This window comes from Leucopleurus acutus, assembly GCF_964270905.1.
Source record: "Leucopleurus acutus genome assembly, chromosome: 11".
Lineage (NCBI taxonomy): Eukaryota > Metazoa > Chordata > Mammalia > Artiodactyla > Delphinidae > Leucopleurus > Leucopleurus acutus.
The window spans coordinates 94,343,127-94,357,214 of record NC_139152.1 but is presented as its reverse complement, the minus strand read 5'-3'; the positions used below and the strand labels follow the sequence as shown (position 1 = coordinate 94,357,214).

The following is a 14,088-nucleotide window of genomic DNA, read 5'->3' as shown; positions in this document are numbered from 1 at the left end:
CCCCTGCATTGGGAGCCTGGAGTCTTAACCACGGGGCCACCAGGGAAGTCCCCAATCAAATTTTATCTGTACAAACACAGGTGAGAATCTGGGATGAGAAGCCACCCAACTCCAAAGGTCTTGATAATAGTTCTTCAATTTTTTTTTTTTCTGGTGAAATGGCTCACCGCTATCCTACATATGCCTCTATGAGGTAGATAAAAATATTAAAATCTCAATTTGGCAGAAGAGCCAAATATTGTGGCATTATACTCCAGAATAATAGTGATATTTAGAATCTTACCAACTGGCTCTTCTAGAAAAAGTTCAAGTTCAGAATGTGCTGACACCTGATGGTAAGCTAAAAAACATGCCCTTCTCATTACAGGGCTTTACCCAGAAAAAAAAATATTCTCAGAGAAGGTGCTTTTTGAATTGACTAGAGAAATCTGAAATCACATTTTAGAGAGGGAATTCCTTACCATCTTTACATCCTCTTTCGGAAGACAGGTTAGAACCTAGGTTCAAATCCTAGGTCCACTATTTACTAGCTATGTGACCTCAAGCAAGTTAATTAACCTCTCTGTGCTTCAGCTGTCATCTAAAAAAAAAAAGTACCTACCTAGCAGGTTAGCAGTAAATGAGTTAATATAAGTAAAGCACTTAGAAGAACAATGTTTGCAAGCCTCAATTACGAATCATGCACAAATATAACTGTAATTCTTAGATGGCTTACAGATAATAAAAATTTAAGATGATTCAAAAGTTGTCTGGACGAGGGCAGAGGACTCCCAACCACATGGTAGGCACACAAGCAAGTATGTTAAGTGATAATTCTGTGTTTAGTGTAATGGTGTTGTTAAAAAGAAACAAGGCCCGAATGGAGTCACTTGTGTTGAGCCCCACCAAGATTTAACACCTAACCTAACTGCAGTTTCAACCTCTATCAGGAGTAGAATCTTAAACCAATCACTCTGGAATTTCCTGAACAACACTAGTGAGGTAATCTGCCTGATAAGACCCCTTGCTTCCTATAAGGGAATGTGACCTTCCCTAATACAATCCACTCTTTCTTCTGCCTATTGAAAACTTTCCATTTTGCACAACTCCTAGGAGTGCCTTTCTATTTACTAGGCGGGATGCTGCCCGATTCATGAGTTGTTTAGTAGGCCAAATAGATTTTCAGATTTACTCAGTTGATGTTTGTGTTTTAAGTGTTGAGCTGTGTTGAAGCAGGATTAAAGAAATGACTGAATTAAGTGTGATCTTTTCTTTTATTGTTTTTCCAACTTTCTGAACAAAAATCCAAAAGGATAGCAACACTAAAGTGGATGATGAATATTTGCTGAAGCCTTCCACATGTCTTTGGGTAAAAAAAAAGGGAAAACAATCCATGTGGGACTGAGTTCATCTTCCTGACACAATGCACTTACGCCTTAAGAAAACTCAGAGGAAAGCTCTACGGCCGCCACTGTGAGACCAGACGGGAACCCGAAGGCAAAAGGGCAGTGGTCTGTGAGTAGCAAGCCGAAATACGACACCAAGGAACTGAAATAGGATTATTCCACTTGAAACGTGACTCCCGGCGAGGCACTTACCCTCAGAGTTCCCGGAAAGTGAGGGCGGTCGGGCCCACTAAACAAGAGAATTTGCGCCCGACCGCGTCAGTAAGGTGCTTTGAAATCACCTGGCGAACGGCATGCTAGACAAAGATAAAACGGCCAGCGCAAGTGAAACTAGTCCGGGTTCGCGAAAGCACTCGGCCCAAAAAGCCTGATCAGAAAGACGGGAGGGCTGGGGAGAGTCGCGAAGTGTAGCTCCAGGCTGGGTCGCCGCCCCGGAACTGAGCCGACGCCCGTGGGACGAGAGGGGCGGGACAGGCATCGGGGCGGGACTCCCACCGGCCGCCCGGCCTGCCCAGCCCCGGAGGGAGAGAACAGAGGATCCGGGCACCAGCCGAGGAGCCGGGCACTATCTCTACCTGCGGCGAGTCGCCGCTACAGCCGCCGCCGGGCTACCCACCCCGCACCGCCAGGAGACCCAACGCAGCGTGCACCCGCGCGACAGACGCACGGCGGCCGCGACCCCACAGCCGGCGCCGCTGACGTCAGGGCGACGTCAGAGCGGACGCCGCGGCGGGGCGGGAGCTGGGACGGCGAAGGAGGGCGTTTTCGGAGCACGCGCTGGGCTGGGGCCGCTGACGTCGGGCTCAGGTGCGCGCGCTCGCTCGCCCGCCCGAGCGCGGCCCAGGTGGCGGCTCGCAGCTCCAGGTGGCGGCCTGCAGCGGTGAGGGGGCGACCGGCGGCGCGTCCGCACGCTGTCCCGGCGGCGCGGGAGACCGGGCGGGGTCGGGGTTAGGGGAGCGGCGGGAGGGCGCCTCGGCTTGCACTCACGTGACGGCCGGGGAGGTTGGGGTGGGGGCGGCGAGCTGGGTGGGCCTGGGCCCCCGAGGGCGAGACGAATTGTCCGGCCCCACCCCTCGCGGGCCTGCCCGTCGCAGTGCAGGACCTTCCTTGGGGCTGGGGCCGGACCCGCCGCGCAGCTTCCCTGGGCAGCCTGGTCCTCTGCCGCGGCCCACCCGACCGCCGGAGCTGACAGGAGTTGTCTTCCCCGTAGGGCCGCGGCGAGAGGGTGAGAGTCCGCGCTTTCCGAGGGAGCTGCGCCGGCCTCGGCCCCGCGGGGTCCCACCGCACCCGAGAGGATGGAGAGCCTCCCCCGACGCCCCAGCAGGGCCCGCGATCCCACGCTGGCCGGCCCTCGCTAGCTGCTCGAAATTTGCGTTTTATCCACCACCTAGGCCTTGTCTCCTGAGTCAGTGGCGTTGTGGTTCCAAAGAAATGGAAGAAAAGGAGCGATGTGACCGACTCCGTTCGGTCCTCCTGCCTTGAGGCCTGGTTGGCATTTGCAGAAAGGAAAATACAGCAAGAAAATCGTGTGTTTTTGGAAGGGGTAGAAGAGGAGGGTGGAAGAAGGAAAACAAGGTCTTAGATTTTATATGATTTTTTAAAACTTCTGCACTTCGACAGTGGTGGCAAAATACACTAAATCCAAAAGTTATCTTTGTTTTGAGAAGAGGGGGATTATTTTTCCTTTTGATTACAACCTTTTCTCCCCGTGACAAAGCATAAATCATGGACATCAGAAAATAAGGTAGACCTCAGGAATCCTGCAAAGACTGAGAAGCTTACATTCCTCCTCAGGAGGAAAGAGTGGGGTGTTTTTAGCCCTCTCTGGAACCTAAAACGAAAAACATGAGTTGCGTGCCATGGAAAGGAGACAAGGCCAAATCCGAATCATTGGAGCTGCCCCAGGCTGCACCCCTACAAATCTACCATGAGAAGCAGCGCAGGGAGCTTTGTGCTCTGCACGCCCTCAATAACGTCTTCCAGGACAGCAATGCCTTCACCCGGGACACGCTGCAAGAGATTTTCCAGAGGTAGGGGACTCCTTCTTGGTGCCTCTATCCTTTTGTGCTCTTTTTGAATTTCTGCGCCTGGGGCAGCGTCTCTGCTGCATAAACCTTCAAACCAACAGGGATTGTTAGCTAAATGCTGTTAGCAGGTATAAGGGACACAGGAATGGGAAAGTGAATAATCAGGACCATTTACTGAGCACTTAACAGTGGGCTGGGCACAGTGCTAAGAGCCTCAGTGGTGTTACTCAAGTGATCCCTTCTACAATCCATTGGAATCTGTGTTGTCATTTCCATTTTATGGATAAAGACAGGGCTCAGAGAAGTTCAGTAATTTGCCCAAGGTAACATAACAAGAGATGAAGCCAGGCTTGAATCCAGGTTTGTTGTTGCTGTGCTGTTGACCACTATGCTGTTAATGCCTCTCAAGTCCTGCCCCCAAGGAGTTTAGAGTCTAGAAGGGGGACAAGATACGTACACACTCAGTCACCTGTCATCCGGGTTGGAATGTAGTGGGTTCCATAAGAAGGGTATATACACAGCGCTCAGCTTTTCTACGAGGCCGTGTGCTGGGCTTGGTGCTTTTCATATGGTGTTTTGTGTAGCTCTCCTAACAGTAGATTTACTGTCTCTATTTTACTGATAAAGAAACAGAAAGAAAGGTCAGGTAATTTGTCCAAATAGCTTCTAAGTAGCAAAGCTGTGATTTGAAGCTGACTCTAGGTCCCCTCCCCTTTCTACTTCATCCTAGAGGGCCTTTCTTATCCACTTTCCAAACACTACCGGACAGGTTGATAGAAGTTCAGCTTTCTTCTGTCGGCTTTGATGTTCTAAAATTCTTCTCTCAAAGGGTATGAGAAATGGTTCTGCAGTGGCTGGTTCAGCACGTGTGCTGTCCATAGCAACTCTGACAGTGCGCCTGTCTCACTACGCCAGCTTATAAAGAGTTATCCCGCTCAATTCTCAGTGCAGAGAAAGCCCAAGAATTCTTCAAACAATGTATATTGGCAGTTCCAGAAGACCCTTCTCTGACTCCATTCAGAAATGAAATGATTGCCCCACAGGGCCTGAATTACAGCTGGGAACAACCTATTTGGGGTGATTTATGAAGCATAGGTATGGACCACTTACCCTGAAAGAACCGTAGGCCCTCTCTTAAAAGAATGTTAATCCCAGTGTGCTGACAAAATTGTAATGAGAGTAATTATTTTCCAGTGTCAGTAATAACCATAGTAATGCCTTAGCAGGGCAGATGTGTCCTTTGCATCATGGCCATCATCTGGCAAGTAGAATTAACTCTTCTCAGGAAACAGGGCCCTGGGAGGTGAGATAACTTGTCTCAGATTGCTAGGTCGTGTAGCTGAAAGCAGAAAGGAGGCCAGTCCCTTAGACTGCTTCCTTTTGGCAGCCATTAATATATCTTCTTCTCCTAATTGGATATTTTCAGATTATTTCCTAATCGAAGTCTAGGGAGAAGAAAAAGACTGACAGTGAGTCCTTGAACTTGCTTGGTACTTGGTACTCTGTGACAGCCCTGCAACAACCTTATCAGTAGTGATCCTAGGAAACTAGGTTTCCATTTAAGCAATTTGCCCAGTTTCACTCACTAGTCAATGTCAATTCCAAGATTCGGTGTGTCCATTCAGAAGTTTTCCACTTCTCTAAATTTGGCCTGGATCTGACATGATGATGATCACTAACACAGATGAACACTCACTCTGTGCGAACACTGTTCTGAGTGCTTTCCTTGTGTTAACTCACTCCTGACACCAATCTTAAAGGGTAGATCCTGGGACTTCCTTGGCGGTCCAGTGGTTAAGACTCCGCACTTCCACTGCAGGGGGCACCGGTTGGATCCCTGGTCAGGGAGATAACATCCCACATGCTGTGCGGCCAAAAAAAAAAAAAAAGGTAGATCCTGTTATTTTTTATCTTTCCAGATGAGGGAACAGAGTTCACAGAGCTATTAGTTGTAGGATTTGGTCCCAAGCTTTGTGAATGGAGGGCCTGCTTTCCTATCTGCTCTGCTACTTCCTGAGTATTGGGAAGGCGTCTCAGAGCAATTACATCATCAGTAGCTGTTCACCCTGCTAGGAAGTTGGGCCTGGGTTTGAAGATGTGGACTATAAGCTGTTTGTGGATAATAGCAGGACTTTTTCAGCTATGTTTTCCCTGAATGAAAGAACGCTAAATATTTGCTAAACACTCACATGGAACCAAAGTTCTATTCCTGGCTTTTGAAGCTTTAGCAAGTTGTACTACATTCCCCCAGGTACCTATCAGCACAAGATCCACCTCAGAGTCACAGCAGACCAGTACATATGAGAATATATGTACCCTACCACTCCAGAGGTAGAATTCTGTATGGAGTATTTAATATGGGAAGATTCGGTGTGGATAAATAGAAACAAAGAGGTGTGAAAGGGATGAGAGTAAAAAACAAAGGGAGGAGAGGTGAGGGAGAGGAGACAGAATTTTTTAAGCGAGAAACATTTACTAGCTGCCTTCAGTATGCCAGGCACCACTACACACTGTAAAGAAAACAAGCTGAACAAGACTCAGCTGCTGAGAAGTACGTCTTAGAACTATCCATTGACCCGGCCTTGAGAAAGGACTTAAGTGAATTTGGAACCATGGAATTCAGAGCGATCTAAAGGGAAAAAGATAATCCATCTGGATTTTAACAGAAAAGAAGAGTAGTGTTGGCAGTAATGTTAACTAGACAATTTAAAATTCCCAGATCTTAAGCTCTGTGCTTTCTTGAAGATGTGGCTGATGAATGGTAGAAATGGGACACAATTTTTGATTAATGCCATTTGTTGAGAGGAAGTTCATTCTAGCAGTTGAATTTTAGCCAGACAGAATACAAAAGCAGGGTGGAGTTTCAATGCAGTTGTGGGTATGAGGTGACTCATGGCTGGAATAGAAATGAATAGGAATTTAGACAGGACTAAGCTAATGACTCGGCAGCAACACAGGAACAGGGAAGAGAGGAGTCAGGTGTGACAGGCTCAATCCAGGATTTGAAGATACTGGTCACAAAGAGATCATTGGCTCGAAAAGGATGAACAACTGCAATTGGAGAAAAGGTCAGACTATAAGAGATTATAGATGCTGGTGAACATCCTCTACCACAGAGAAGCCCTCCTGCCTCCCCATTAAACAGTCCCTGAGCACACATTTAAAGGAAGGCGTCACATTTAAAGGTATGGCGGTTGTAAATGGAGAAAAGGTGTTGTTGAGTGTTAACCTCTAGAGATTTAAATTTTCTCATCCAAGGGCTGGACAGACTCCTCCTCGTCGTCATCATCATCATCATCATCGCCAGCACCTACAGAGTACTTCTGTGTGCCTGGCGCTGTGATCTGTGCTTTATGTATTTAAGCTGTGCTTTATGTATTTAATAATTTAAAAACACATTAGGAAGTTCTGAGCCATATTTTCTAAGGTCACACCTCAGAACTTATAAAAAGGAAAAAATTAAGGGAAAAAAGGAATCTTGATGACATGTTTCCACATTTCCTTTTCATTCAAACCTGAAACATCACCTTAGCCAGACACAGTGGTAACTATAAGAGAGGACCAGAGACTTAACTGAGGGCACAGACATCAGTGGAGCGACCTGGACTAGAATCCATCTTCTCAGTTGTAGATCACTTCAAATCTTATGGCTCTAACCTCTGCTTATGGTGACAAAAATGAGAGACTAGCGTATAGTCCAGAATTTCCGTGGAAATAATTAAGACAGTCCCGAATAGGAGTTTGCCGAGGAGTCTCAAGAAAACATTCCATTGGGACAGAGTAGAATTCCCATGGAATTCAGTGGGATCAGTGTGTTGAAATACCCAGGAGACTGTTCATTGTAGCTTTAGGTTTAGAGGTGGAATCCTAGCTCTGCCACTCACTAGCTGTATATGACTGTACAAGTCACCATAACCTCTTTGTACCTCAGCTTCCTTACTTACACTATGGGGTTAATTTCTATCTCAAGATTGTTGGAAGGATTAAGTGATAAATCTCATAAAAATAGCCAACACAGTGGGCACTTGATTATTGTCAAAGTAAAAACAAGCACTGGTATAATGGGCACACTGGATGGATCCCACTTATTCAAATGGCCACTCTTCTAGGAGTGAGTTGGAAACCATTCTTAGCATTTCCTATATTGATTGGTTTGACAGACACATGGTTATGCAGTTGCCAATGCCCAGCTGTGAGAGATACAGAGGAGATGAGTCATCCCCTTTGCTTTGGGAATTTACTATTTTGTTGGACATGTATAAAATAAGTGAATTCTTCAATGATCCTATAAGATAGGAATCATTCCCATTTTTACAGAGAAGCTAACAGGCATGGAGACTAAATCTCAGAATTGATATTGATTCTGCTTGGATATGAACTCAGATGTGTGTGGTCCTCCTGATCTCCCTCCTTTTTCTGCTGCACTGGAGCCAGGAAGGATTCCATGGAAGAGGTAGGATGTTAGGTTGAGCTTGAAGAAGCTTTAGGATTTAGCTTGAAACAGGAACTAGGATAAAAGAAGAGAGGCCACATGGTCATGGTGCCTGAAGTACACTAAGCCCAATGAAAGGGAAACAGCAGGTCAAGTGGGGCTGGGAGGGTTGGAGTTGGCCAACCAGGCAACTGGCTCCACTGACAGTTCTTATGTAAGTGAGTGAAATGATACCTTGGTGAAGGTGGCAGGAACATAAAGGCTAAATAGGTGGAAGGAGCATTTGGAAGCAAGGAGGTCAATTTAGGAACCTGTGTCAAAAAATCCAGGTGTGGGACTTCTCTGGTGGTCCAGTGGTTAAGACACTTCCAATACAGGGGATGAGGGCTCGATGCCTGGTCGGGGAACTAAGATCCCACATGTTGCATGGTGCAGCCAAAAGATTAAAAAAATTTTTTTTAAATCCAGGTGTGAGGTGAGGGGCCTCCAGTTAGGGGAGAGATAGTAGGAATAGACAGGCAAGGATTTGAATCTGAGATTGATGTAGGACAAGGAGAAGAGACACTTGGAACACTAGTCCTAGAAGGTGCACCTCAAAAAAAATGTGTGGTCAAACCTGTTTGGGAGCTGAAACCTTTTGTACACCCTCTCCCCGAGACTCAAGGTAAATATTAGCATATTAGGGGCTTCAAGAAAACCTGTAGGAAACCTGTTTACTTGATTCATTCAGCTATTGTGTTAAATGCCTCTGTGATCCTCTGAGGAGCGCATTGCGGGGAAACGCAGCACTAGGGAGTTAGATGGTGAAAGAGGTGGAAGACTCAGCAGTTTCTTTGCTGGAACCTTCATGCGTCTACTGGCTGGAGACTTCTCTGAAGGTATTGAGAAGCTACTGAAAAGTTGGTGAAGGGAGAGTAACTTGATATATCTTGAGATAGACTTTCATAGGCTTTCTCATTTAATCCAAGTGCCCAAGAACCCACTGAGAGCCTTTGTCCTGTTAAGCTACATTTTAGGCCCAGGCCAAGGGACTCAGCTGGCCTTTCCTCTTATCAGCCCACCGCCACCAGCCACTCTGATTCATGAGTCCTTGCCGTAAGACAGCAAGCAGAACTTTGGATTCAAACAAACCCGAGTTTGAATCCTAGTTCTGTCATCTATAAGGGAAGTGATCACGGGCTAGTCATTTTAAATCACCAAACTTCAGTTTCTAAACCCATAAAATGGTAATAATTCATAGCTTCTTATGGGTTTATTGTGAGGATTAAATGAGATACATATATGAAAGCATCTATCATCAGGCATGGCAGAGAAGTTTTCACTAAACGGTATTTATTGTCACAGGTAAAACAAAGTTTGGTCGCAGAGTGGAGTTTAGTGTCCTCAGATCCCCTTCTTTGCTAACTCTGGAGGCTAGCATATAAGCCCTTATTATCTTAAGGGTCCGCTAATATTTACAGGGCAAGAGAGAGGGAAAACAAAATAAACATGGAAAACATTTCAACAAACGTCCCTCGAGCACCTGTCACGTGCCAGGTATTCTTTGAGGTCTGGTGATGGGTAGAGAAGGCCCCTGCTGTCTTTCTAGTGTGGAAAAACACGCAAGTCAGAAAACACGTCCAGTAGTAACACGAGCTATAATTAAATTAAAGCAGGTGGATGTAAGAGGAAATGACTGGGAGAAACGTAAGGTTGGGTGGTCAGAAAAGGCCTCTAGGGCAATAACACTTGAGACCCAAAAAATGAGGAGCAGAGCAAGTGGAGATCTAGGGGAAGAGGATTCCAGACAGCGGGAACAGTGAGTGCAAAGGCCCTCCAGTGAGAAAGAGCTTTGTGTGTTCAGATTGCAGAGAGAAGGTGTTTGTGCTAAGAGGTAGGGATGAGGTCGGCAGAATCCTAAGGGCCTTGCAGGCCAGAGGAAGTAGTTTAGATCGTATTTAAGTGCTTTGGGAGCTATGGAGGGTTTAAGTAGTGGCAGGAGTATGTTTTATGTTGGAAAAAATATCAGTATGGTTGCTGTATATAGAGTATAAGATTTCTTAAGTTTTTAGAGTTGACCTAAAGATCTGATTCTCTCCTGGAGATGGCATTTAGCAACCTCCTAGACATCCGCTCTCCACTTTTATTCCTGAGGAACTCACGTCATTTCCCTTCCTCCCCTTCACACAGAGGTGAAAGGCATGCTGCCCCTTCCTTCAAGATGGCCTTTCCTCAGGTCCTGGCCTGCGCCGCCTATGAAAGCAAATTAATAGGATTGGGAATGCCTTCAGAACTGACCTTGTCATGAGATGGAGGAGTGGCTAAAGAGGCCTGGGCAAAGGTGGCTTAAAGCCAGTGAGCAAACCACACTGCAGTTGAGTTTTGTTTATCTGGTACAAAATTTTTTTCCAATTTGTGTTTGTTTGTTTTTTTTTTAATTCAGGTATTTTACACACGTGTATATTCAGAATACCTTTAGGTGGTTCATGAATTTCAGTTTAATATGGGCCTTACTACTTTATATTGCCTTATGTGGTCCCAGTTCATACATTTATGTTACCTGTCTGAGCCCCTGTAGGCCTTTGAGTATTTAATGATTGATGATTACCAAGTATGCAAGCCTTAAACAGAAAGCATTTAAAGTGTAAGAAATAAGAGTAAGAAATACTACCCATGCAATCAAACTATCAAATACTATTTTTAATGTTAAAAAAAAGGCTGTATCAAGGCAGGAAGATCAGCAAGGAAGAAGACTGCAGAAATGGGAAGACTGGGGATTTCATAGATGAGACTGCTTCGTGGAACATTCTCTGTATCCATTGAATTCACTGGAGACATACTTTCTAAATGGCAGGCAGATAGGCCCCACTGCTACTGAATTATTGTTTTTCATAAAAGGAAAGGTAATCCCTAGGGAAGCAGGAGCCCAGACTTCAAAATACTTTGGTAAGAACTCGTTACATTTACTTGAATGGGAGGAAACAAGCTTCCAGGGGCAGTGGTGTAAAGTGCTCTTTTGTCCCTGCCAGTGCAGGGCCAGGAGGGGTTAGGTTGACCAGCAAGTCTCAGCTTTCCTCCTTTCACATTTGCAGGTTGTCTCCAAACACCATGGTGACCCCCCACAAGAAGAGCATGCTGGGAAATGGGAACTACGATGTGAATGTCATTATGGCAGCACTTCAAACCAAAGGCTATGAAGCTGTTTGGTGGGACAAGCGCAGGTAATTGAACCAGGCTTGACTTGATGAGAACTGGCATTCAGCCGGGGAGGTGGCCAGTGGTGGTGTTACAGCTGGGGAATCCGGGGGAGTTGGCTGCTGCAGAGCCCAACACCGTTTCTGTTCTGCAGGGATGTCGGCGCCATTGCTCTCACTAACGTTATGGGCTTCATCATGAATCTGCCCTCCAGCCTGTGTTGGGGTCCACTGAAGTTGCCACTCAAAAGGCAGCATTGGATCTGTGTTCGAGAGGTGGGAGGTGCCTACTACAACCTCGACTCCAAACTGAAGATGCCCGAATGGATTGGAGGCGAGGGCGAGCTCAGGTACCTGTGTGGCTGATGTAGTGGCAAGTTGAGCTTATCTTTGGACAAAGGAAATGAAATTCCTAGTTCCTTGGGTCCTCTCCTTATTGTCACTTAGAATCATAGGGTTTCAGACTTTAAAAAGACCTGAATCTTTGATGGCCCATGAAGACATTAAATCCCATTGGTAGAGAAGTCCCATTACCTGGGATGCTGGCTTTCTGGTCTGGCGGGACTGGCATTGTAACATTCTCCAACTTGACAGTATAGCTGCCAGTTCAATGAAAGGAAGGCAAACATTTGGGCCAGAGGGGGCTAAATTTCCCTGGAACCAAAGAAGAAACTCCTTCTTCTTCTTCTTCTTTTTTTTTTTTTTTTTACAATTATAAGTCCTTTAGAGTACTTTGGGCTCTGTTCCTCACAGAACTGGCTACTGTTGGCAGCAACATATGAGGATGAGCAAAACTTCAGATTGGAAATTTAACTGGACAGATTGAGGGGTAACCAAATGTGGACTCCTCCAAGAACAGATCACTACTAGAGTGTGTTTAGGGCAGCCAGGGGTATAAATAACAAGGGTCCTGTCTGGCGAACATGTGGCCCCAAGACTGGAGTTTGCAATTTTACTAGCATTTCATTTTCTCATCTACCCTTTTTTCCTGTAGGAAATTTTTAAAACATCATTTGCGAGGAAAGAACTGTGAACTCCTGCTGGTGGTACCAGAAGAGGTGGAGGCCCATCAGAGTTGGAGGGCTGATGTGTAACACAGTTCTACCCAGCCTTCCCTCACCTCAACCCCCGAAATCCTCTGTGATGTGCTGTGGCCTCTACAGTGGGTCTGCCCTTGCCACGTCCCCAAACATCTCATCGGGTTTTTCCCCTCAGATTTGACAGTGCAATAGGACAGACGTGTAGACTGTTACAGAACCAACCAGCGTTACTTGTTCTGGGAAAGGAAAGTAGGAGCTCTGTGTGCTTAAGGCAAGCTATGGAAGACTTTTGTTTTATTTAAGAGAGGAGAAAGAAAGGTGGGTCTTAGCTTATTTCCCCGTTTCTCTGAGGACTTGCCAGAGGTTCTGCTGGAGTTCACTGCTGCTCTGACTCACCTGGAGATGCTGCCTTCACTTCCCCTTTCCTGGCAACCAGTGGGTCTGAAGACACAGTACAGGCAAAGCCCATGCTGACGGGTTTGAAGGACTTAGAGCAAAAAGGCCTCTCAGGAAACCATCTCCAAAACTGCAGCAGCAGTACAGCATGCTGTCTCCAACCCTTAATGCCGCCCTTATCCCGTTTTTAAGAGTGGTTTATGGCCATCCTTGGAGTTTTATAATGAAAAGTTCTCTAATATTCCATGCCGGGCGATTGAATCCTGCGATATTCTAGTGTGACAGGGTGAGCTAGATACCTAAGAGGATGTGGCCAGAACCAGGCTGGGGCAGGCATGGGCAGCCTGTCCGCCTCACTCCAGCATCATCCCTCCCACTTCACTGCATTGCACTGGTTTAGGAGGCTTGGAGGCACAAGACAGGCAAAAGGGCAGTTTTCCCAGCTGACCCACTCTGGCAAAAATCAGGAAAAAAATAAGACTGCCTTTGACATCAAATACTACTAGTTTGAGACAGAGTTGGGCAAGGAAAGTATTGGGAAGATAAGTCTTCAGAGACCTGGAGCAGCTAGAATGGGTAGAAGTCCTAGGCTTGGAGTCACTGTAGTGACAAGAAGCAGAGCCCTCACATTGGGTGGATATGTGCGTTACGCTTTGTCATCTCTCTGTAGCTTCCTTTACAGATCAACTGAGAATGGACCCGCCCCCTACCTCTTTAAATAGTTGTAGGCCACTTTTCTCCCCGTAACTTGGGAAAACAAAAGGAGAAGTAAGGGTCATACTACACCGCCTGTCACCACAGTGGCTGTGGTTGTCTCAGGGCAGGCGGGCAGGCAAGGATGGCCTGTCCAGCCCTCACAGGTCAGTGGTTTCGGCAGGTCTGAGAGCTGCCCCACTGGCCAGACCTCTCCAGTAGCAGAGCCAGCCTGGGGCTTGCATGTCCAGCCTGAGCAAGCTTAACGGGATGAAGCTGAGGCTTTCTCCCCACTGTGACTGGAGTGCATGTTTACACCAGCACTTCTTCTGCACATGTACCTTCAATCCAACAAGGCCATTTTTTATGCTGAGTAACAAGTGGCCGCACTCAGCAAGTGGCCGCATTCTCTTCTGCACCATTTTCTACACCAGACCTGCTTGGCACCACAGGGAGCTCTTCGCCCCTGCACAGACATTCCAACCACCACCAGCCAGAAGTTACAGCCAACCTTGCTCATTGTCACAAGCAGGACCTTGGGTCCATTGGCACTATCAGTGATGTAAGCCATTTCCTGGGAGAAGGAAACTCCTCGCCACCAATCTGCTGGGGCCTGTGCAAACGGCACTTCAAAGGAGTCCCCATGCACTTGGAGTCCATGAGCCAGTGGGATATATGCAAAGACGCTTAAACATTTCAGGGCTGGTTTCTCTGTTCATATCCAATTCTGGTGCTTAGGAACAGGGACCTATGCTGATGCCCAAGGGCAAAAGGCCCCACTTCCTATAAGAAAGGGGGCAGGCCTGACCCTGATGCCCAGTAAGGGGCAACCCTAGGCTTTTTGTTTTTCTTGCTTTTATTCCTTTTTGTTGGCCTTGTGCTGGGTTTGTTTACAAAAGATGTATTTTGTTTAACCAAATATTAAAAATGGAAAACTCCATA

At 46.6% G+C, this 14,088-nt stretch overlaps 1 protein-coding gene across 2 annotated transcripts; it reads left to right on the top strand.

The window, feature by feature from the left end:
• The first annotated feature begins 1,879 nt into the window (after positions 1 to 1,879).
• On the top strand, positions 1,880 to 14,088 carry JOSD1 (Josephin domain containing 1). 2 transcript variants are annotated; one of them, XM_082849921.1, is made up of 5 exons: positions 1,880 to 2,265; positions 2,596 to 3,415; positions 10,916 to 11,044; positions 11,173 to 11,367; positions 12,012 to 14,088. In XM_082849921.1, the coding sequence occupies exons 2-5, from the start codon at positions 3,231 to 3,233 to the stop codon at positions 12,109 to 12,111; spliced, it is 609 nt and encodes a 202-aa protein (XP_082706047.1). In that variant the 5' UTR covers positions 1,880 to 2,265; positions 2,596 to 3,230; the 3' UTR covers positions 12,112 to 14,088. The 2 variants fall into 2 exon arrangements, with proteins under 2 accessions (XP_082706047.1, XP_082706048.1); XM_082849922.1 differs by lacking the exon at positions 1,880 to 2,265 and having other exon boundaries at positions 2,569 to 3,415.

Coding starts and splice junctions, on each gene's coding strand:
- JOSD1 (XM_082849921.1), top strand. CDS start 3,231: ATGAGTTGCGTGCCATGGAAAGGAGACAAGGCCAAATCCGAATCATTG. Junction 11,045..11,172: donor GTTTGGTGGGACAAGCGCAG/GTAATTGAACCA, acceptor TCTGTTCTGCAG/GGATGTCGGCGCCATTGCTC. Junction 11,368..12,011: donor GGAGGCGAGGGCGAGCTCAG/GTACCTGTGTGG, acceptor TTTTTCCTGTAG/GAAATTTTTAAAACATCATT.